General features: G+C 37.2%; 1 protein-coding gene and 1 long non-coding RNA gene across 3 annotated transcripts; one reads left to right on the top strand and one right to left on the bottom strand.

Annotated features, from left to right (window-relative positions):
* Positions 1-489: 489 nt before the first annotated feature.
* Positions 490-11644, bottom strand: LOC121476575. The gene is made up of 3 exons (XR_005983963.1): positions 11337-11644; positions 9637-9730; positions 490-572 (listed from the first exon to the last, which is right to left on the bottom strand). It is a non-coding gene; the product is annotated as an uncharacterized LOC121476575 (long non-coding RNA).
* A 157-nt stretch (positions 11645-11801) lies between these two features.
* CWC15 (CWC15 spliceosome associated protein homolog) lies at positions 11802-23398 on the top strand. 2 transcript variants are annotated; one of them, XM_041730507.1, is made up of 7 exons: positions 11802-11940; positions 13312-13450; positions 14000-14112; positions 14934-15022; positions 16993-17106; positions 21421-21539; positions 22524-23398. In XM_041730507.1, exons 2-7 carry the CDS (start codon positions 13320-13322, stop codon positions 22651-22653), a joined length of 696 nt encoding a protein of 231 aa, XP_041586441.1. In that variant the 5' UTR covers positions 11802-11940; positions 13312-13319; the 3' UTR covers positions 22654-23398. The 2 variants fall into 2 exon arrangements, with proteins under 2 accessions (XP_041586441.1, XP_041586440.1); XM_041730506.1 differs by having other exon boundaries at positions 11832-11940; positions 13299-13450.
* The last annotated feature ends 1171 nt before the right edge of the window (positions 23399-24569 follow it).

The following is a 24569-nucleotide window of genomic DNA, read 5'->3' as shown; positions in this document are numbered from 1 at the left end:
GGCAGAGACACAGGCAGAGGGAGAAGCAGGCTCCATGCACCAGGAGCCCGACGTGGGATTCGATCCGGGGTCTCCTGGATCGCACCCTGGGCCAAAGGCAGGCGCTAAACCGCTGCGCCACCCAGGGATCCCTTCTTCCAAGACTTTTATAGTTTTTGCTTACATTTAGGTCTAGATCAATTTTGACTTAATTTTTGTATATGGGATCCAAACTCATTCTTTAAAAGTATGTGGATATCCATTGTTCCAGGAACATTTATTGAAAAAACTATTCTTCCACTGTTGAATTGTCTTGAAAACTTTATCAAAATAAACTGGGTTTATTTCAGGCTCTCAATTCTTATTAAATATATATATATGTATATATATATACATATATATATATACACACACATACACACATACATATATATTGATATGAGTATATGTAAGCAAACCAATGTCTTCTTATAACTTTGTATTAAGTTTCAAGGTCAGGTAGTCCTCCAAATTTTTTCTTCTTTTTCAAGGTAGTTTTGGTGATTCCAGGTCCTTTGTGTTTAAATATCAACTTTAGGATGAACTTTTAACTTCTGGAGGGAAAAAAAGCCAGGAGCAATTACAATAGGATTGCACAGAAACCATAGATCAATTTGGGGAGTATTGCCATCTTAACAAAATTAGGTCTTCTGACCATGAATATGGAATGACTTTTCATTTATTTAGTTCTTCTTTAACAATGTTGTGTAGTTTCCAGTGTGGAGGTCTAGCATTTCTTTTGTTAAATTTATTCCTAAGCATTTTATTCTTTTTGATGCTATTGCAAATTGAATTATTTTCTTAATTTCATTTTCAATTCAGATTGCTCACTGCTAATGTACAGAAATCTGGTCTTGTATCCTGAAATCTTGCTGAACTTACTAGTTCTAGTAGTCCTTTAGTGATTCGTTAAGATTTTCTCCATATTAAATCACACCATATGTCAATAAAGATAGTTTTATTTCTTTCTTTCCAATTTAGATGCCTCTTTCTTTTTCTTGCCTAGCTGCCCTGATTAGAATCTTTGGTGTAATGTTGAAAAGAAGTAGTAAGAATAGACATCATAAAGGGTCTCATTCCTACTTTGAATTCTTTTAAATAGAAGAAATAAATGTTTCAGATGATGTAAACCCCAAATCCTAATCTCCTTTTCCTCCAAAGCCCCATAAACAACTATTATGAATTTGGTGAATTTTTGATTGGTAGATGTCTTTTCATTTTTATGTGTGTATGTATTGTGGATCCACTAATAATATGGAGTATTGTTTTATGTATCTATTTTATCTTATATAAAATGATTTAGTAACAAATATGCTTTTTTCAATTTTTATGTCTCAATTCATATATACAAAAATACATAGTTTGTCATAAGAATATATTTAATCCATTTCTCTATTAGTATTTAGATTACTTCCAGTGTTTTTTATTACAAACAACACTGCACTAAAAACCTTGTACATGTGTTTTTGTAATTATATGTGAGAATTTACCTAGGGTAGATATTTTTTAGGAGATACAGAAACTACATTTTGTATTTTATTAGCAAGGTCAAGCTCCTAATTAACATATGCACTAGCAGAGTAGGAGTTTCTTTCTCCACACACTCAAATGCACTTGGTGATGTCCAATTTTTAATTATCTGATTGGCAAAATAATTTATTTCCTTTTATATTATTGTGTGGCTTGTTTCCTGATGAGGTGACATGATTTTTCATTGATTACTGACCTTCTGTGGGTTTCAGTTTTAGGAGTTAGCAGTTACATCCTTTGCTCATTTTTTCAGTTAGTTTTCTTTTTCTACTGATTTGTAGGAGTTCTTTAAATGTTTGTGATACTAATTGTGTCTATTGTAATAAGTATCTTACCTCATCCCACCACCTCCATCTAAATTTGCTTATCACATATTTTAGTTGTTTTAAAAGATTAAATGTAATCAAACTCACTAATCTTTTCTATTATGATTTGTTTCCTTATCTCCTGTTTTAGTAACCCACTGTTCTCAAAGTCACAAAGATTTAATTTTCTTTTGTTTCCTTTGTGTTTTGTCTTTATCTGTTTCATCCATTTAGAACATCATCTCACTGTTGTTGGGAGGTAGGGATCTATATTGTTGTTTCAGGTTTGTTTGTTGCAGAAATCTAATTGTCTACCACCATTTTCCCACTGAGTTGGAATCCTCCACTCTCATATACCAAGTTCCAACATAAGTATGGATTTCTTTCTAAATTCTCAATTCAGGGATCCCTGGGTGGCGCAGCGGTTTAGCGCCTGCCTTTGGCCCAGGGCGCGATCCTGGAGACCTGGGAAAGAATCCCACGTCAGGCTCCGGGTGCATGGAGCCTGCTTCTCCCTCTGCCTATGTCTCTGCCTCCCTCCCTCCCTCCCTCCCTCCCTCCCTCTCTCTCTCTCTCTCTCTCTGTGTGACTATCATAAATAAATAAAAAAATTTTTAAAAAGTAAATTCTCAATTCAAGTCCACTGATTTGCCCATTTCTGTGCCGAGTCTATACCGTTTTAATTACAATAGCTTCAAAATAATAATAATAATAATTACAATAGCTTCATACTTAGTATTGATAATTGATAAGGCAAGTTCCTATGTGCTTATTCATCTTGTCCAGAATTAATTTGGGTAGATTGGTAGAGTTAAACTTCAGTATTAACTTTAGGACACATTTTTCAACTTCCACAAAAGTCCCGTTGATTTGAATTGAAATTATATGAGGTAGAAAAAATTTGAGATAGACATAGTTCCCATATTGGGCATTCCCATTTCCTAATTGCTATTCCTCCATTTATTCAGATCTTGTATGCATTTCAAAAATTTTCAGAATTTTATCAATAAAGATAATGCATCTATTGCCTTAGATATATTCTTAGGATCTTCTTAATTTTTTGAGTGTATTGTGATGACATTTTTTCTATTAATTTTCATTATGTATTGCTCTAAATATCTTTTCAAATGTTGTACCTCTTTATCCTATTATAGTAGCCTGACCATTGATTCTAGAGTTTTCCAAATAGATGATCATATTTTCTGAAAAAAAAAGCAAAAATTATATTTCATCTTTTCCAATAGTCATAGTTTTTTTTCTTTCTTTTCTTTCCTTCTTTCTTTTTTCTTTTCTTTTCTTTTCTTTTTTTTTTTTTTTTTTTTGAGCTGGGCAAGAATGGATGTCTTATGTAATTAGATATCATCTCTAGTAAAATATCAAATGTTGACTGATTTAGTAGAAATTCTACACTCATTTCAGATTTTATTAAGAGTGATTCTAAACTTTAAGTTACATCATATCATTTATCACCTAATATGACACATTTTTGAGTGACAGGGACCCAAGATAGATAGACATAAACCAGGACTCTACTAAATTGACCAAGTATTAGAATATTTGAACAATGTAACCTAAAAATTGACTTAATGGGCATATGTTCAATGACGTTTGTACTCCCAAACCACAGAATGTAATTTTTTTCAAGTACTATGCAAACTTTACAAAATTGACCATAAAACTGTGGCCATAAACCAAATCTTCACAAATGTCATAGGGTTAAAAGCAGGTAGGACATAATTAGAAACAATAAAGTTAGAAATTAATATTTTAAAAAAACACCTAGAAAACCCTCAATTTTATAAAACTGAAAATAAATTTCTATACAAACCTTTAATCAGAAAGAAACAGAAATGGAAATTAGGAAATACTTTTAATTAGAGTGGGTATTCTATATTTCAAATCTTGTGGGATGCTGGTAAAGGGTATTAAAAGGAAGATCCATAGACTTAAGTAAATATCTAAGAAAGTAAATAAAAGAAGTTTGAAAAATTCCATCTCAGAAAGTTAGAAAAAAAGCAAAGAAAGTAGAAAAAAGAGAATAATAATAAAAATACAAACAGAAATTGATGAAATATTAAACCAATATAAATTAGGGAGGACAAACAAAACCAGAAGTTCATTTTTTGAAGTCAAATAACATTGAAAAACCTCTGTTGAAAATAGTAAAGACCAAAAATAGAAGGCACAAATAACCAACGTCAGGAAAGACAAAAAGATCATTACAATAACTGCTATAAACATTAAAGAAGACATGATAGTATAAACCACTTTAAGCCAATATATTTTAAAATTCAGATGAAACACATTCTTAGAAAAACATAATAGCAAAATGGACAGAAGAAATAGAACAGCATATATCTATAACCATCAAGAAAAGTGAAACAGTAACCAAAACTCTCTTCACAAAGAAAATTCTAAGCCCAGATGACCTAACCTGCAAATTTTACCAAACATTCAAAGAATAATGCCAACCTTAGACAAATTTCCCCAGACAGCAGAAAAAGAATATTTTCCAACACATTTTACGATATAAATGTTAAGATACAAGTCTCCGATGAGGACACTATGAGAAAGGAACATAATGGGCTAATCTCACTTATGAACACAGATGCGAAAGTCCTAAATAGAATCTGAGTAAACTGATTCCAGCAATAGACTCATCATGATCAAGATGGGTTTATTTCAAGAATGAAAGACTGGTAGTTAAATTAATTAATACATAACACACTAATAGACTAAAAGAACCTCACTAGATGTAGAAAAGTGTTTGATAAAATTTACCATCCGTTTAGTAAACTACAAATTTTATGGAAATTTTATCAAATAAAGTGCATCTACCCCAAAGCTTCAGGCCACATAATACTGAATAGTGAAAAGTTAAAAGCTTTCCCTTTCTGATCAAGAAAAAGACAAGATGCCTGTGATTTCTTTAATCAACATTGTGCTGGATGTCCTATCCAACATAAAGCCGCAAGGAAAAAAAGAGAGGAGGGGATAAATTGGAAAGGAAGAGAAAAAGCTGTCATTATTCACAGGTATCACTGTATATGTGAAAAACCTAAAAGATATACAAATAAGCTATTTTAACTAATAAAATGGGTCTCTAATTTAAAATAGCAATATATAAAAAACAATTTATATATACCAGCAACAATTAAACAATAAAAATTTAAGAGACCATTTACAATAGTATTAAAAATTAAGTGGCACCCTAACGCTTACACCAACAAAATCTTGCAAGTCTTCTATAAAGACAATAATATAAATTTACTTAGAAGCAATTAAAGTAGACAAAAAAAAAAAAAGGAAAGTTATAACCTGTTAGTAGGTTTAAAGATTCAATATTGTAGAATTGCCAATTCTTATGGTAAACAATAGATTTGATGTTATTCTAATCAAAATCTTAAAAGTATTTTTGTAGAGAATTTTACATTTTATATTGAGGCATGAAGGGCCAAGAATAATAAAGTACTCATAAAAGAGGAACAATAGAAGACTTGCTTTACCAGACTTCAAGACCCCTCTACACACTATGCATAAAAAGGAATTACTGGTAGAACTGTGAAACATAGAACTACAAAACTTTCAGAAAATAATATCCAAGAATATCTATATATATAACTTCAAAGAAGGAAGATCCTCTTAATAAATACCATATACTAAGCAAAAAAGGAAAAGATTCATCAACCGAACTACCCAAAATACTAAAACTTTTTGTATATCAAAATATACCAAGAGGAGGAGCCAAGAAATGGAAAATCCACATGTAGCACAAGTAAGTGACAGAAATGGTGCCTAAAGTATTAAGAACTCATAAGAATCAATAGGAAAAAAGACTTGATACCTCACAAAAGAAGAAATCCAAATGGACATAAAACATATGTGAGGTGATTAGCAATCAAGAAAATGCAAATTCAGACCTCAGTAAGATATTACTATCAGCCACCAGGTGACCTAAAATTGAAAAGCTGGACAATATCAAATGTGGTGAGACTATGGAACAAAAGCTCTCATCCTGCTGATAAGGATATATATAAATGAAACATACACACCTCCATCGCTGCACATTTATAAGAATGTTTATCCTGGCATCATTTGTAATACCCATACCAGAAAACATAATTATTAGAATAAACATATATTGTATATGTTTACACAATGAAATTCTACATAATATACTACAGCTACACAATATACACATTAAGTAGAAAGGGAAAAACAAACAAAATCAACACATATGATTCATTTATATAAACATTTTGGACATCTAAATAAAGTTTAAAAATTGGCAAGACTAAATATCATTTAGAAATAAATAAATAGCATTTATTGAAACTTATTTGGGAGCTTTATATTTGATTAAATTTTGTAAATCTTCAATGTTTAAAAAAAATGATGTGTATTCTCTTAAAAGGATTTTATATACATATAAATGCAATATACAAATACATATGCATATATAAGTGCAATAAGCATATGTATCTATGCACACAATGCATCACTGCTGTTAATTTGTCTGCCTGAGCAATCTGAGAGAAAATGTTAAAAAAAAATGCCCATTGATTGTGGATGTCAGTTTTACCTTTTAATTCTTTATTTTTGCTTTATATTTTTCCACCAAACTATGTATTTAGTTGCATACATTTTTAGGATTGTAGTATTTTCCTAGATTTTCTTTATGAATCAGTAAGATGGTCCTATTCATGTCCTTGTTAATGTTACTCTATTTAAAGAAAACTTTTGATAATTCGTGTTGCTACACAGTTTTTTTGTTGACATTGCTTAGAATTGCCTGGTATGCCTATCTCTTTATTTTCCCCATTTTAGTTGTTTAGTTTTAACTGTTTTTTAAGATGTTTGTTTTTAACTGTCTTAGTAATTATGGGCTGGCCAGCTAATGAGGTAGCCATGTACTCAGATTATGTAAGAGGTGGTTAAATTATACTATTATCCAGTAATCTAGCCTGGACCATCAGCAAATTTCATTTTGAAGCTGTCTCCAGAAAAATCCTCTTTCTGGGCCTCAGAGCATCATCATTTAAAATCAGGATTTTGTTGGTATAAGGCAGGGTACTATTCTTATCAAAGCAAAGGACCAGTTTTTTTTTTTTTCCCTTAGAAAATTTGTCATTTTCAGGTTAAAAATTTTAAATGGATGTCATTATTTATGTTTATTTTTTTTATTTATGTTTATTTTTAAATGTGATTTCTGACTTGTGATCATTGGGAGTTTTCTCTCAATTTTCTTGTTAAAAGCCTCAAAGAAACATTTTCAAGCAAAATTTTCACATTTTGTGGGTTGGTAGCTTTGTAAAGGAGGTTTACAAGAATTGGGGGAAATGATTCAATTGAAAAATGAGGCAGGTTGGGTTAAATTAGAATTGTGATTGGATTGGGGGTGAGGCTGATTGAATTAGAATTTTGATGATACATGTAGAGCCTGATAGTCACATGACTTTTCATTTAGTGATTCTTTCCTGAAAAGAAATCATGTTTCTGGGTCTTGGCGTATCTTCATGTCAAACCTGGATTTCAGACTAGTAGAATGAAAGTTATTTTTTTTTCTCCTTTAAAATATAAAAGAGATTAAAGCAATGACTTTTTCCATCAAAATGTGACTTTTTTCCTGTTAAATTCATTCACTCACTCATTCATTCGGCCATTCATTCACTCATTCACTCATTTGGAAAAAAATGGGTGGGCACCTCTTGGCACCAGGCACTGTTTTCAGTGCTTGGACTACATTACTGGGATAAACAAAGATGCTGCTCTTTGGGTTAGGTAGAAAAAAGAAATACTAAACGTAACTAAATTATATAGGCTTATGGAAGATGATAAATGCTATGTAAAAAAGAAAAGGATAACAGGATAAGCGAGATAAGGAGTACACAATGTTGCAGGACCCACGTGGAAGATGGTACAACTTTAAATAGGGCTGTCATCGTTGGGTGACCTCATTTAAACACAGACCTGCATAAGACAAGTAAGAGTGTTCTGAACAAGGAAATAGCTATGGCAGGAGCTATGATCAGATAACACCAGGAAGGCATGTAGCCTAGAGAAGCAGAAGCAAGACAGGAAATGGATTAGGTAGGGAAGAGCCTTGTAGGTCATTGGGAGCACCTTTAGTTTTCCATGAGACAGACAGGGAACCAATGCCTATTGTCTAACTAGATCTCCTTTTCTCCAATCCTATCCAATTGTATTGCTAATTTTTAAAAATTAATGCCAGTCTAATACTACAATATAATTCATCATTGGTTTACTTTCATTTTCCTAATAGGGAGGTTTTGTGTCTTTTATATTTACTGTTTCTTTGGAAGTGCTTTTTCTGGATGGCCCGTTTATGTTCTTTGCTCTTTTTTTTACCGGGTTGTTTGTATTTTGTTATGTGTAGTAGTAGTAGTAGTAGTAGTAGTAGTAGTAGTAGTAGTAGAAACATTTTATATATCCTAGGTATTACAAAATTTACCTGTTCATCTAGCATTTATCTTTTGAGTTTGTTTTCAGCATATTCTGCAACAAAATTAAAATTTTATATAGATAAATTTTTACAATTGCTTCTTTTACAGGTCTTAGGTGTTGTGTCTTGCTCAAAGGATAAAGTTCCTAGGTTATACAAATAGCCTCTGAAGTTTTCTTAGATTTTTATGGTTTCTTTTTTCCTTTTGGATATTCAACAGGATGCAGTGCCTGTGGCAAGCTTTGAAGCTAGAACTCCTGCATTGCATGGTGCCACAAGAATAGTCAGTTTTGAAATCATAGTTATTTTATAAAACATCCTTTTCACATTGAATTAAAATCCTACCTTTGTCATATGAAAATGAAGGAGCATTTTAAAAGTTATGATATATTAGATCATATCCAAAACCTGGTAAGAATGATCTAAAAGGGACAGATTCATAGATTATGAGAGAGAGGAAATATAGCAGGATGCCAGTTACTATGAAGGCTGAAGGGATTGAGACTCAGACCACAAAGGAGAGAGCTGAGATTACCTCAGCTCTACTAAACCATTGAAAGCTGAGGGTATGGGTATAGTCATAGGCAGCTTGCTAGAACTGGTGGAAGGCACATGAGAAATCCTTATTTAAGAACTTTAATTTTCTGAGAAAAGTCATATCACTCACTCCTGGGAAAGAGTATGAGAAGAGAAAAGAGGTTGGAAGAGGTGTGTAGATTTGAAGAAAGAGGGGAAATGTGGGAAATCCTATCATTGCAGAGTGAGAAAATAAACAATCAGAAGAGTCTAAGAGCTTTGGTAGGCAGAATTTAGAGCGTAGCTGGATTTCTGTGTTAATGGATATCAAATGAGAATTCCTGGGAGATTATATAAGATTTTTGCCAGTAAAGATAGCTGATGAGGTGAATTTTAAGTTTTTAGTAAACTTTTAGTTTCTTTTACTAATACCTTCAAATCATTTAAGTCAAAAGCTTTTCGTTTCTTATATTAGTACCTTAAAATCACCTAAGGAAAAACTTTTTAGTTCCATTTTTTAATAAATAGTTTCAGACCATTTAAGTCAAAGCTTATAATTTTGTAGGCTGATTGTGTTGTATGTTGGTGTCAATAAAATTACAGGGATGATTACTTAATCACAGTGATCCAAAGATTAGGTGATGGGCTAAGAGATAAATGAATCAGGGTGACTGACTCAGGGCTGATAAGGGCAGATGGAACATAAAAACCAGGGGTATGTTCTATAATTGTGTTTCCCACTTTGTTACTTCATTCCTCCACTCCATAGGACATCAATCATTCATTCATTCAACAAATACTTACTCAGCACCTATTATGTGCCAGGCACTGTTCTATATGCAGAGGATACACCAGTGAACAAGAGAGACAAGGTTCCTGCTTTCCTGGAACTTATATTCTAATACAGGAAGATAGACAATAATAATAAAAATAATATTAATAATAATAATAATAACAGCTAACATTAATTTAGCAAGTACTGTTTGCTGAGATTGTTTTAAGTACTTTACAAGTATTCATTCATTTAATCCTTATCAGAACAATAAGAGGTAAAGACTAGAATTATCCCCATTTTATGTAGTGGACACTGACAACATAAAAAAGGGAAAATAACTCCTTTTAGAGCAAAGGTTAAATAACTAAGAAAAGGCACACCTGGAATTTAGCACCAAGAAAGGCTACAGATCTCTTTCCCTTAATGACTTTGCTGTGCTCCTTCTCAGACAAGAAACAAGGAGAGAAACAATAAATAGAATAACTTTGGTAGTATTCGGGACTACAAAAAAAATAAATAAAGGAGGGCGACACGATGGTATTTGAATGTTGGGGGTGTGGGGAAGAAAATGAAGATGTCAGGGAAAGCCTCACTGATGCAGTGACATTTGAGCTGAGGCTTGAAGGAGGTTAACACCGTTATCTTGAGGCACAGGCAAGAGAAAACCCAGTGCAAAGGAAACCTTATCCTTTGTGAAACAGAAATGCCGTTGGCTGTGGCTGGAGTTCAATATGTAAAAGAACGTCTGATTAAAAGTGAAGTCAGGCAGATAGCCGGGAACCAGACCCCTTGGGTTCTCAGGTCACATTAAAGAATTTGACCTTTATTCTAAGTGCAGTGGGGTTTTTAGGCAGAAGAGTAACACTACCTGATCCATAACTTTCAAAGATCACTCTCACTGCTATCTGCAAAATTAACCGTATGTAGGGCCAGAGTGGAAGCAGGAAGGCCCATTAGGGAGCAATTATAATGCAGGTGAAAAATCCCAGTGGCTTGAACTAGGGTAGTGGCAGGGGAACGAAATTTTGGGTATCATACTTTAAAAGTAAAATGGACAAGTCTTGGAAATAAACTATATGTGAGGAGTAAAGTAAAAGGGATTTAATCAGGAGCCTTGAGGTTTTGGTTTAATAAGTGGTACCTGGCAGTGTCCTTTACTGAGATGTACAAAACTAGGGGAGAAACACCATCCCTAAGAAAGATTTTTTTATCTTGACCTTCAGAAAGGAAGGGGCTTCTTCCACTTTTTAAAAGAATTTACACGTTTGAAAGGAAGAGTTCTGGAAATAAAGCTTTTTAATGCTCGATTTTATGAGCTGTTTATATTTGACACCAAGTTGGAGATGCTGAATTTTCATCTGTTTAATATTTATTGAGCATCTACTGTGGCCAAAGACCATGTGATGAGATACCAAGATGGACTAAACAAACGAACTCCCTGCTCCCAGTGCTTTTTGGAAAAGGGAGAACGGACGACCGGCGTTCCTTGTCTCACTGAAAGTTCCCCCAACGCCTGAGTAGCCATCTTCCAGGAAGTGCATCTCGCGCTCCTGGCAGTTGGGCCCAGCGTTCCAAACGCTCATCATCGGGCTAATAAATGAATCTCTAAGAGTGACATCTCCCCTCCCACTAGAACTCAGGCTTTAAAAAAAAAAAAAAATGGAAATGTTAACCAACAATACGAATACAACCTTTGCTTTGAAGACTAGTATTTTTGCAGGAATGGTACCTTTATAAAGATCGTGGTTGCCCCCGTACATATTTGTTCTTTCTTCATATCCAATTAAATGAAAACACTAGCTTTTCCGCAGCCCACTCTGGGCTGGCTGGGTCTAGCTCAGGAGAGAGGAAGCCGGAGCCGTTGGCTTTAAACACTTGGGTGTAATCCTTCTCTACGCTCCCTCCCGCTAGCCGGGGACTCGCGGTCCGCTACCCGGGGCTTTCCGTCCACGCAGCGGCGGAACGAAGGAGGCTGGGAGGGGGTCGGGGAAGGGAAGGACGGGAGAGACATTAAGTAATTGGCTCTTGAAGGTATAAAATGATGTTTCGGGTCTACTCGAAAGCACGGATTTCAAACGCCCGCCCCCTGGGCCGTTTCGGCCCCGCCCCCCGCCGTCGTCACGCCGACCTCCACCCCGCCAGCTGCCGATTGGTCTCCGCCTCGGCCTCGGAAGTGCGGCTGAAGAGCCCGGGGTTTGCTTCCGGGTCGTGCGGCTCGGGCCCGGTCCTGGGCGCGGAGGCTGCTGGGAGTTGGGAGTCGTCATGGTGTCTGTGTGACCTGCGGAGGCTGTCGCGTTAGACCTTGGTCGACGTGTGCCGCCGGAGGGTAGCAGGTTGTCTCTCCCGTGCGGGTGGGGCGGGGAAGGCCGGCTGCGGCCGGAGTCGGTGGTAGCGAGCCGGGCGTGGGCGCAGGGGCCGCGGCGGGCGGCGGCGGTAGCGCCCAGCGAGTCCCCGGCCGGCCGCGGAGCGCGAAGGCCGTAGGCGGGCGGCGGTAGCGGGGTCCACACCCCTCTCTCCCCCGAGCCCCCTGCGAGCCGGGCCTCGGGTGAAGAGCCAGCGAGCCTCTGGTAACAGCCCGAAGGCGAGCCCCCGGGAGGCGGGAGTGTGCGGGAGGCGGCGGCGCCCCCAGCGGCAGGAAACCCGGGTTCTCTCGGCGTAGATTTAAAAAATCGAGGGACGTACACCCAGTGCCCGCCCCCGGGTCCCCGCACCTGGCTTTTCGGACGCTTAACGGGACTTGAGTAGCCACGTCTGCTAGGCTCCCCTCTTGGCAGCCCCAAACCAAAAGTAACGGAAGGGGTCCCTGAGTTTTGTTTATCGGAATCCTTGGTGATGACTTTCCTTTCGTGAGCATCGTCACCTACAAAAGTCTGCTTTGGACCGACAGAAGGTTGTTGGAGAATCCTGCCCGTGTAACTGTCCTTAAAGTCTAGCATACTTTACTCCGGGACACTCCGTAACCTTGTCGGTGATCTTAAAGCAACCTGGTTTGGTAGTTAGTAGCCTATTTTCTGTTGTATGAGGTTAAGTGCAAACCTTAGGGCATCTGGTGGACCAGGGTTAAGCTGAGAATTTTTTTTTTTAAAGATCTTATTTATTTATTCATGATAGAGAGAGAGAGGGAGAGGCAGAGACACAGGCAGAGGGAGAAGCAGGCTCCATGCAGGGAGCCCGACGCGGGACTCGATCCCGGTGTCCAGGATCACGCCCTGGGCCAAAGGCAGGCGCTAAACCGCTGAGCCACCTGGGCTGCCCATAAGCTGAGAATTCTTAAAACTACGTGTTGGCAGTACTAAATTTTGCAAAGCTTTGACATTTCAATTCTTTTTTCTTTTTTCTTTTTTCTTTTTTGACATTTCAATTCTAATAATAACCCTGTGGAGGACATTGCCCATTCCTCAGAACTTGGAGCTGGATGACTTGCCCAGGGCCACAGATACAGAAGGAGAACAGGAACACCAACTCACATCTTCATGAGAGAATTTTTTGCCCTAAATAAGAGTTGCCTAAGACTCTAATACCTCTCAGGGTATTCCTTATATATCCTGACCTTCAGTATGTGTTTTCTTGAGAACTTTTGTTTGAGATTATTAATTTTGGAGAATGAATTCTGGAAATTATTTCACAAGGATGAATATTATTAATATCTTATGAAATGAGAATATATCATATTGGAAATAACTTGATACAGTTTTTCTTTAAAGCATAAAAGATGACGACAGCAGCTAGGCCAACTTTTGAACCTGCAAGAGGTGGGAGAGGAAAAGGAGAAGGTGATTTGAGCCAACTCTCAAAGCAGTATTCAAGTAGAGACCTACCTTCTCATACAAAGATAAAATATAGGTAATGAAGACTTTTTATTTTCTTGTTCAGAAGACAAGACTAAATCTGTTGAATGGCATGCTCGTGAGATTCTAGCGTGTTTGGGGTATATCACTAAATCTATTTTCATAGGGATAGAATGCAATAGAGTGTTTAACATTAAAACTGTGCTCTGATTATTAAAACACTACCATGTACTACTTATGCAGAAATCCCTATTAATTGGGAATTTCCATATGTAGATGGCAGTGACCTCAGGGCCCATACACTATCAGCACTACTCAAAGTGAGGTGAAAAGTGTCAGACTAATGAACCCTGAGTTGATGTACTAACAAAAAGTAAAGACATTTTAATTACTCCCCAGCCTTATGGGAAAATATGTGACTCAGTTTGGGCTTTCTTAAACATTGGAAACATTACAAGAATGCCTGTTAGTAACCTCAGATTAGGGTAATGATCTCATTTAGTTCCTTGAACTTGAGGACAAAGTGGCTTTTTGCGAACTGTCTTCCCCTGCTACAGCCATGTATCTTTTTAGTAATATTTTCACCAATTTGTTTCTGCTTTAGACAAACTACTCAGGATGCTCCTGAAGAGGTTCGCAACCGTGACTTCAGGAGGGAGCTGGAAGAGAGAGAGAGAGCTGCTGCAAGAGAAAAAAACAGAGACCGTCCAACAAGAGGTACCAACACTGCCCCCAGACATTTGTCATCATGAAATTATGTTGACAATGGTTTTTCTTTCATGGCTAATTGGAACTGATTAATATTTTTTGTTTGCTTGCTTTAAAATGTTGGCGTAAACAATATAAAGTATTGTTTGCTTTAAGATTGGTAACAATTTCTTAAGTGATTAGATTAGAGTTGACTCCAGTTCCATGTCTTTGTGCTTCCATAGCAGAAGGAACAGGATGATCTGGGGATATCTGACAGTTCTTGTTTCAGTTTACATAAAGGTTTTTGTCTTAAGATTTATTTGAGAGAGAGCACATGTGCATGAGCAGGTGGGAAGGGCAGAGGGAGAGATAACCTCAAGCAGGTGGGCCTCAATCCCAGGACCCCAAGATCATGATCTGAGCCAAAATCAATAGTCAGATGCTCTACAGACTGAGCCACGTAGGCACTCCTAAAGGTTTTGACTGTTTACAGCAACCAGACTTTTTAAGGCTTCGTGTTTTCTCTATGTGAGGGTCTCCTGTTTTTGTCACTGGCTTTTGGAAGGCATCTAGGGGCATAAGTTATAATGTCTTTTTTGTATTTTCAACATATGTAAACTATTCCCTAAATTCCCTGAGAGAGACTACAGTTCCCATATTATAATCAATACTTTCATTAATTCATTCAACAAATGGCATGTGACCAAGAGCACATGCCAGGCACTATGGTCCCTGTCCATGCTATCTTGATACTTATAATCTAAGCTCTTTATGCCCACAGATCCGTAAAGTGTTAAAAGAAACAGAGTGTTTATTTTAGTAAGCTAAATGATGTTTGTTTTCCCCAGAACATACAACCTCCTCGTCGGTGTCAAAGAAGCCTCGGTTAGACCAGATTCCTGCTGCCAACCTTGATGCAGATGATCCTCTAACAGATGTATGTTTTATTTCCTCCATTGATTTCCACATAGTAATTCATTTATTATGTTTTCTGAAATGCTTGTTTTACTTTTTGGCTTTAAGAAGTGGCCTATATTTGTTTTTACTTACTGTTACTCAAATGTAGTCCTGACTTCAATGTAAAGCCTTATGGTTGATTTTTAAACAAAAAAAGTAGTATTACTCACAATAGTAATTAAACTTTCAGAGCAAGTTTGATTTTTGGAAAACCAAAAAAGAAAGTAGTCTATTAAAAGGATAAGCTTCCCCCAAAAATAATTCTCCATACTAAACCCTGGAGTTTGACCATGTTCTATACCTACATAGGGCATTCTTCATTCTAGGGTCTCTATCAGTATTAGAACCCCAAGAATTGAACTCAGAGGCCTTTCCACAGTAGGTACCAAAGGTGTCCCCTCTAGATGTGCTATTCAACTTAATGGCTTTGGCTTTTTTTAGAAAGGGACGTGATCTAGGTGAAAGCGTTTTTAGGATTAGTGTTTCAGTTAACATTCAATTAAAATTCAGTGGCCCTAAGTCTATAATCAACTTGCAGTTTTGTACAGTCGAAAAACATGAGTGGCCTTTCATGGGTCACATCTAATTTTTTTTTATTTATTTTTTATTGGTGTTCAATTTGCCAACATACAGAATAACACCCAGTGCTCATCCCATTTAGTGCCCCCCTCAGTGCCCGTCACCCAGTCACCCCCACCCCCCGCCCACCTCCCTTTCCACCACCCCTTGTTCGTTTCCCAGAGTTAGGAGTCCCTCATGTTCTGTCTCCCTTTCTGATGTTTCCCACCCATTTCCTCTCCCCTCCCCTTTATTCTCTTTCACTATTTTTTATATTCCCCAAATGAATGAGACCATATAATGTTTGTCCTCCGATTGACTTATTTCACTCAGCATAATACCCTCCAGTTCCATCCACATCAAAGCAAATGGTGGGTATTTGTCGTTTCTAATGGCTGAGGAATATTCCATTGTATACATAGACCACATCTTCTTTATCCATTCATCTTTCAGTGGACACCGAGGCTCCTTCCACAGTTTGGCTGTTGTGGACATTGCTGCTATAAACATCGGGGTGCAGGTGTCCCGGCGTTTCACTGCATCTGTATCTTTGGGGTAAATCCCCAGCAGTGCAATTGCTGGGTCGTAGGGCAGATCTATTTTTAACTCTTTGAGGAACCTCCACACAGTTTTCCAGAGTGGCTGCACCAGTTCACATTCCCACCAACAGTGCAAGAGGGTTCCCCTTTCTCTACATCCTCTCCAACATTTGTGGTTTCCTGCCTTGTTAATTTTCCCCATTCTCACTGGTGTGAGGTGGTATCTCATTGTGGTTTTGATTCGTATTTCCCTGATGGCAAGTGATGTGGAGCATGGTCACATCTAATTAAATACACATATCAGCAATTAATTCCATAGTTGACAGATTGAGTTAAATAATGAACTCGGTAATTAAATAAAGAGAACCTAATTTTAAATGGGATTTAATAATCATTTGTTTGAAATTATTCTGAGAGTGTAGCACAATTTTTTGTACTTTTGATTATCCTTCTAGCTTAAAAGTTGTTTTAAGCTAGTAAAACTATTTGACTCTTGGGGTGACACTGTGTACATATGTATTGTGTGTATCAGTGTAAAGTATTCCTTGTCTGATTTTACAGATATTTTCATATGTATATTCCCTTTTGACCATGTAAATTTGAAGGATACTTTGTTATACTTTTTGCTGTTACAATCTCTCAAGCATATCAGGGACATTTTAGTAAGTGTTATGTAAGCTTGTTTGTGGGGTTTCATTTTATGTTTTGGTTGATTGTTGATTTTAATCATATTTAGGTGCACTTATCTTTCTCAATAGGAAAATTAATCCTGCCCCAAAGATTTGATAAGTAATTTTTATGGGAAAAATAATGAATAATGTACAGTTTCTCATAGACTGTCATTCTTTTTTAGGAGGAAGACGAGGATGAAGATTTTGAAGAGGAGAGTGATGATGATGACACTGCAGCTCTTCTTGCAGAACTAGAAAAAATTAAAAAAGAAAGAGCTGAAGAGCAGGCCAGGAAGGTAAAAGCAAAATATTAAAATTTTCATCTTCTCATCTATACTAAACTAGGAATATTCTTTAAGTAATACCATCTTATGTTAGAAGTCATCCTTGCCATGTGTAAATATTAAAGCACCTATAGATCTAGAAACCCGATTATTTTTGCAACATCCTAACTTTCCTTGTTACGTTAGAAATTCTCTCCAAATAGTTCAGGCATGCCTCATGATACTCATCAATTTTTTTTTCATTCACTTGTTCATTTTTTCAACAGACATTTAGTCATTGTCCACTAAGTGGCAGAAGAATTAAAGATGAATACGATACAATCATGGTCTACAAAGAACCCATGGATAGAATGAAGCCATCTTTATCTCTTTGTCTCCTGCTTCCAGCCTTCTTTCCAGGCATTTGTTGATGCAGTCTGTCAATAGATTTTATATAACCTAGGGCAATTTACCTAACTTCTCTGGGTCTCCATAGTCTCTCCATGTATATAATGGAAGAAAAAAATGTCTGTCTCATAAAGAGTTACAAGGATTACATAGAATCCACAGTATACCTTTAAACTTGAGATGAATTTGCCATAGTAGTAACAATAAGAGATGAAACAGGTGAGCAAGAGCAGGTCAGAAAAGTAGAGGTTCATTAGCCAATGCTAAAGGAGTTTGGACTTTGTCTTATTCTTTTTTTCTTTTTCTTTTTCTTTTTAAGATTTTTATTTATTCATGAGAGAGGCAGAGACAGGTAGAGGGAGAAGCAGGCTCCCTGCAGGAAGCCTGATACAGGACTTGATCCCAGGACCCCAAGATCATGACCTGAGTGGAAGGTAGACAGCCCCTGAGCCACTGAGGTGCCCCTGGACTCTGTCTTGAAGGCCATGAAGAGCTAGTTGATTTTAGCAGGAGACAAGATTCTATATGCATTTTACTTTTTTATTATGAAATATTTCAGTAACAGAAAAATATAAATAATAAATTTAATAGTCATCTACTTGGATATGCATTTTAGAAGGATAACCCTGGCAGAAGTATAGAGGATTGGGAAAATTGAGGAAGCTGTTCCAATAATCCTCACATGCAATTAAGATAATTTTGCATAATAGAATTGGAATTGAGAGAAGTAAATAGATGCTGAGAGAGTTGTCAAGGAGGTAAAATTGACCAGATAAAGTGACTGGTTAGCTATGGCAGCAAAGATGACCCTCGGTTCCTGGGTAGATGTTGTTGACATTAACTAATACAGGGGATGGCAGAAGGATGCACATATTTAGGTGGAGAGAAAAGAGATGATGAGCTCTGTTTGGAATGTGTGGAATTTGACACATTATGAGATACTTAGATGGAGATGTCTGTCTCCACTTTCAATTGGAGTGAAATTGAAATTGGACAATTCAAACAGAAATTCAAACAGAACAGCTCAGCTTTTTTTTATGAGCTTCTGTGTAAATTTTCATTTGAACCAAGAATTACTCTGTTTAAAGAGTGGGGAAAGACTGACATTGGGTTCATGTGAGGAATCCAGAGTAGAAGATTGCTGGAATTCAAATTGGAAGAATATTTTATTTATCTATTTTTCAAAGAATTTATTTATCCATTCATGAGAGAAACAGAGAGAGAGAGAGGCAGAAACACAGGCAGAGGGAGAAGCAGGCTCCACGCAGGGAGCCCGATGCAGGACTCCATCCTGGGTCTCCAGGATCACACCCTGGGCTGACGTGGCGCCAAACCGCTGAGCCACCCAGGCTGCCCAAGAAGAATATTTTAAATATGATTTCCATCAAAGTTTGGCATTGGATAGCGTAATTCCCATAATAGCTTATAATTGTCATTTAATTTTTAAAAATCAAAGAATTATAAGAACTTTCCTGATAGTAGATATTACTTGCCCACCACTAGAGGGCAGTTGTATTCCATAGACAAGAAATATAGGTGCATTTGGTTGACCCTTAAAAAGGATAAATATTTTAGACAGAAGGTCTTGGAATTTTGTAAGATTCCTCTACTCTCTTTGTACAAAAATATATTGGTGTTCCTAGGGGTTGAAGGACAGTTCTACTTTTGTTCCTATTTCCCTGGCTGGTTTTCTAGCGGCTGATTTTTGAAGTGTCCCAAAATAACATTTTCAAACCAGTTAGCCTGTGTCAGGGGCTAGGAAGCTTTCTGTAAAGGGCCAGATGGTAAATATTTCAGGATATTCCTAGCTTGCAGGCCATGCAGTCTCTAGTGTGGCTCTTTAGTTCTGCTCACTGAAGTGTGGAAGCAGCTATAGACAATGCAGAAATGAATGAGTTTACTGTGTTCCAGTAAAATTTTGTTAACAACAATGGGGTGGTTTGGATTTCATCTGCAAGCTGATTATAGCCTGTGTTTGTGAACCATAATGTTTCTGGGACTTGAATATGGAAAGAGTTGGCACCTTTTTTTTCCAATGGTTTACGTGGCAGCTAGCCAGGACTCTAAAGGAAGTAATATTCCAAATATAAAATGGCCAGAACTTTATTATATCACATACATTTTATAAGATGGATACGTTGTATGTTTGAGCTCTTTTTTTTTTTTTTTTTTTTTTTTTTTTTTTTTTTTTTTTTTTTTTTTATGATAGTCACAGAGAGAGAGAGAGGCAGAGACACAGGCAGAGGGAGAAGGCAGGCTCCATGCACCGGGAACCTGATGTGGGATTCGATCCGGGGTCTCCAGGATCCCGCCCTGGGCCAAAGGCCGGCGCCAAACCGCTGCGCCACCCAGGGATCCCTGAGCTCTTATTTTTTTTAGAATCTCAGAGAAATGTCTTTTCACTTTCAATATCAATATAATTTGCAAAAAAATACATTGTTTTTAGAAAGCTATCTGTTCTTAATCTGTGATGGAACACATGTGCCTGATTTTGTTTGCTTAAGGTCTGAGTAGTGACCTAAAGGAATTTACCTGTTTATTTCCCTGATCATTGCATCTTCTCACTTTCCAGTCATTTGGCCTCTTAAAAATGAAATCTGTTGTTCACATTTGGATATTAAAATGAAACATCATTAACCTGTATGGAAAATTTTAAACTTTCTTAGGCTCTGTTTTTTTTTTCTTTGAGATTTACTTATTTGAGAGAGTCTGTATGTGAGCAGGGGATGGAGAGAATCCCAAGCAGATTTCCCTCTGAGGGTGGGGCCTGATGCAGGGCTAGATTTCACTGCCCTGAGATCATGACCTGAGCTGAAATCAAGAGTCAGATGCTTAACCAACTTAGCTACGCAGATGCCCCTGTTAGGTTCGTTTTAAATTGGAAGTCCCTGGGCGGGGGGAGGTGCATGGGTGTCTCAGTCAGGTAAGCATCTACCTTCAACTCCGGTCATGAGGCTAGGGTCCTGGGATCAAGCCCCATGTCAGGCTCCTGGCTCAGTGGGAAGCCTGCTTCTCGCTCTCCCTGCTGCTTTGCGCACATGCGCGCTCTCTCTCTCAAATAAAATCTTTAAAAAACATAAAGTGAAGGTCTCTTTTTCCTTGATCTATTAAGTCATCAGTTTTCCCCTTCCTAAAATACAATAAAGTGGGATTTATTTTTGGTTTAAGAGAGCATGAACAGGTAGATCTAGCAGTTGTTATGGCTAAGAATTGTAGGCATTTTATATTTCTAATTCTAAGAATGAACCTGAGGCTGATTTGAGTTTAAAGAAATTAATGCTAAATTAAAAGTAAAGAAAGACAAGCTCATAACTGATGAAGGATGAGAGGTATGAAAATGGAAAGTTAGTAACAAATCATAAGAACAAAATGGATAAACATGGGGTAGATTAGTAGAAATGCATGTTAACTGAATATAATATTTTGCATGATAGTTTTAGCTACTTATGGGCTAATAATAACTTATAACTAGTCCTGGAAGTGCAAATTTACACTGTTAATAATTCAAAATAAAATTATTTTTAATCATAGTTCTATATAGCCCATCTTTAAAAATCAAATAGCTTTGCTAAATGTGTTTCTTTGATGTTTAACATATCCTTAAATGACTAGAATGTATTATTGATGGGCTCTTAAAATAAGCAATTAATTTTGTGTACTTCAAGAAAGAAAACATTTAAATAGGCATTCATAGAATTTCAGAGTCAGACTAATGAATGTAAACAAGCATGAACTATTTATTATAAGGCCAAATTATTTTGGTAAGTGAAACTTTTCTGGTATTTCTTATATCTTAAAAAACAAAACAATAAACAACCTACCTTGATGCTTATTCCTTCTCCATAATAAAATCCTAACAGTCTTTTAAAATTTGAGTTATGAAAGAAGATTGACCCCAGAACTAATGTAAGTAAATGAGTCCTCCTCTGTCATTGACAGGAACAAGAACAGAAAGCTGAGGAAGAAAGAATACGTATGGAAAACATTTTGAGTGGAAACCCTCTCCTTAATCTCACTGGTCCATCCCAGCCTCAGGCCAACTTCAAAGTTAAAAGAAGGTACTTTACACAACCCAGTTGGATGTATATTGCAAATTGTGCGTTTTATGCCAAACTATTATGTAAAGCCTCTAAAAACCCCCTTTTTACTGATAATTCTTCTCCAGCAGATACAAGAATAATGGAAGAAGCAGAATTACAGAAAATGTACTTACTTTCAGTAGATATTTATGATAACCAGCTCTGTGGCAGATACTGTCCTAAGCACCAGGGATGGAATAGTACATTGAGCTCTTGGCCCTACAGAGCTTACATTGTAGATGTATGTGTGAAGAGCCCCCAGGATCATATTCAGAGACTAGCAGGACGCAGAGGACTCCGTGTAGAGTTGTACTTGTGACTAACGTAGTAAAGATACAAAGATCCACGTAAGGGAGAAAGCTACTGGAGGAATCCATTTGCACACTTCCTTATGCTCTGTCCCTCCTATGAGCGGTTGCCCAGCACATTCTTTCCCCTAGGACTGAATTGTAGATTGGGGCAAGTCTGGGAGCCTTCCTGGCTATACCCCAGTTGTTTCTTCTCCTTTTTGTTGCCATAAATGCAAATACTACAGTGGATGATTACTAGTGGTAACTGATGAAAGAGCATAAAATCCATAAAACTGTGTAATCTAAACTATACTAAATTGGTCAGTTATTATTTAGAAGTATCTATGCTAATCAGGGTGCTGCCTCTTTGTTTTAGACCTGAAAACATTAAATATTTATGTAATTAAGCCAATGTATTCCTGCTTTTTAACTCAAAGTTCCTATACAAGGGAAGTAATGAGAATGTTTGTGTTAGATAGGAATTACCCTTCCTGCTGTAATAAAGCAGGGTTACAACCTAGTAAGAATTACTTTATTCTTTTGGGTGTAATTGCTGTATTAGGTGATGTACATGTTCAGCATCTTTCTGGGTAATGACCAAGCTTTGCAGTTCACTTGTTCTTGTCTCCTGATACAGACATAGAAGACATTCTGTTTTCTTTTTCCTCTTTAGGTGGGATGATGATGTTGTTTTCAAGAACTGTGCAAAAGGTGTAGATGATCAGAAGAAAGACAAAAGATTTGTAAATGACACACTGCGATCTGAATTTCACAAAAAGTTCATGGAGAAATATATTAAATAGTACAGTTTTATGTGCTTAATTAAAGACTGTAAGGTGTAAACGATCATTTTCACTTTGTTCTGTTTTTCTCTTTCCCCATCTAAATTGTGTATAGGCCTCCCTAATTTTAAGTTCCAAACTATCTTTTCCTTTATTGATAACTTTATTTGATGAGGACTTGGGAATTGGTTTAACCTAGTTTCCATCCTCTGAGTATTTCCAGTAATATGCTTTCCTTTTAATATGGGAAAGGGAATCTTCTTGTAATAAATATTTTCAAAACTCGAAATATCTAAATCTGTGCCCCCAACTTTTTTTGTTGAAATGTATACAGCTTACAAAACGTTGCACATTTTCTTTTGTGAATTGTATTTCTTTATGCATCGACTTCTTGTTTCTTTGGCATTGATTTAAGGTCAGTTAATTTGTGATACCTTCTCTGTGTTTTTGCCGATGGTGTTTTTAAGAGTGTGATGGAGGATGAAAGACATTCTATTTTGGCCTACATGTTGGTATGGAAGAGGATCATCGAGCTCTCAGCATCCTGAGTGCATGGAGCATCTTTCCCTTCCGCAAGCGCTCCTTTTTTTCCTCTTGGCCCAAAACTGCTCCGTAAGCATGCCCAGGGAACATGTGGCTCTCCTGCGTTCTCCTGGATACTCAACGGCCATGTGCCTTGAATGAGGTAGTTTGCCACTGGCACACTTGAGATGCAGAGCCTAGGGAAGTTTAACCTCAAACCAAAATAAAACTTTGGGAAATAGGATTTTGTTTGTTCGTTTGTTATCTTGGAGGATATATGTGTGGGAGGTGGGGCTGTCTCTATATAGCTGGGAAATGAAGCTTTTCGGAGCCCGGACTGGGATTGGAGGATGCCACTTTGGTAGGGAAATTGGGACCAGGAATTGAGCCACTTACAGAGACTTGATCATAGGATCCCTCAGTTGTAATGGTTACAGATAAAAGTTTTAAAGCAATAACATGCTGTTATCAGTGGCTCTTTAAGCCCTTCTCTCTAAGAGCTCATTCACTGCTCCATCATTTCCCAATGGAAGCTGGGACACAGGACATACGTAGCCTGAGTCAAGAGTAAAGCTGGACGTGGTGCCCAAGTCTTGACTCCGCATTCACATTATCTATTTTTTCCAGTTGATCCATTTACACAAAATTTTGAATCCTTCAATTAGTGTTTCTTAAAAGCCTTTAATAATATTTAAACCTAATCTTTATTTTTTTTTTAATTTTTAATTGTAATAGTTTATTATTTTTTTTTTATTTATTTTTTATTTATTTATGATAGTCACACAGAGAGAGAGAGAGAGGCAGAGGCACAGGCAGAGGGAGAAGCAGGCTCCATGCACCGGGAGCCCAACGTGGGATTCGATCCCGGGTCTCCAGGATCGCGCCCTGGGCCAAAGGCAGGCGCCAAACCGCTGCGCCACCCAGGGATCCCTAAACCTAATCTTTAAAATATCTCCTTAGGGAACCTGGGTGGCTCAGTCAGTTAAGTGTCTGACTCTTGATCTCAGCTCAGGGTTTGATCTCAGGGTGGTGAATTGAAGCCTTGCATTGGGCCCATGCTGGGCACTAAGTTGATTGATTAAATGACCTTCAGCTTTACAATTAATAAGATGCTTCCACGTTCATTTTCAATTTTCTAAATAGTACCACTGTTCCATAGGATGAAGACCTGGGGCCTTCCAAGTGAAGGACAATGAAACAGGCCAAATCACTAGGTCACAGTTAATACATGATGGGACATGTACAAGTGCCTTTAAACTACATGAAAAGGTGCTTCCAGATGTGACATTAGATTTCCAAAACTAGTGCTTGAGAGTCTGGGTAAGGTGTTGAGGAAAAGAGGCAGCAGCACTTAATCAGAATTTTTTTCCTTTTTGGGATCTGAAAGGCCCACCACATACCCAGGGGCCTAGTGC

Source organism: Vulpes lagopus, chromosome 15 (assembly GCF_018345385.1).
Source record: "Vulpes lagopus strain Blue_001 chromosome 15, ASM1834538v1, whole genome shotgun sequence".
In the NCBI taxonomy this organism is placed as follows: domain Eukaryota; kingdom Metazoa; phylum Chordata; class Mammalia; order Carnivora; family Canidae; genus Vulpes; species Vulpes lagopus.
The sequence above is the reverse complement of the archived record's forward strand: the minus strand, read 5'-3'. Positions and strand labels throughout refer to the sequence as shown.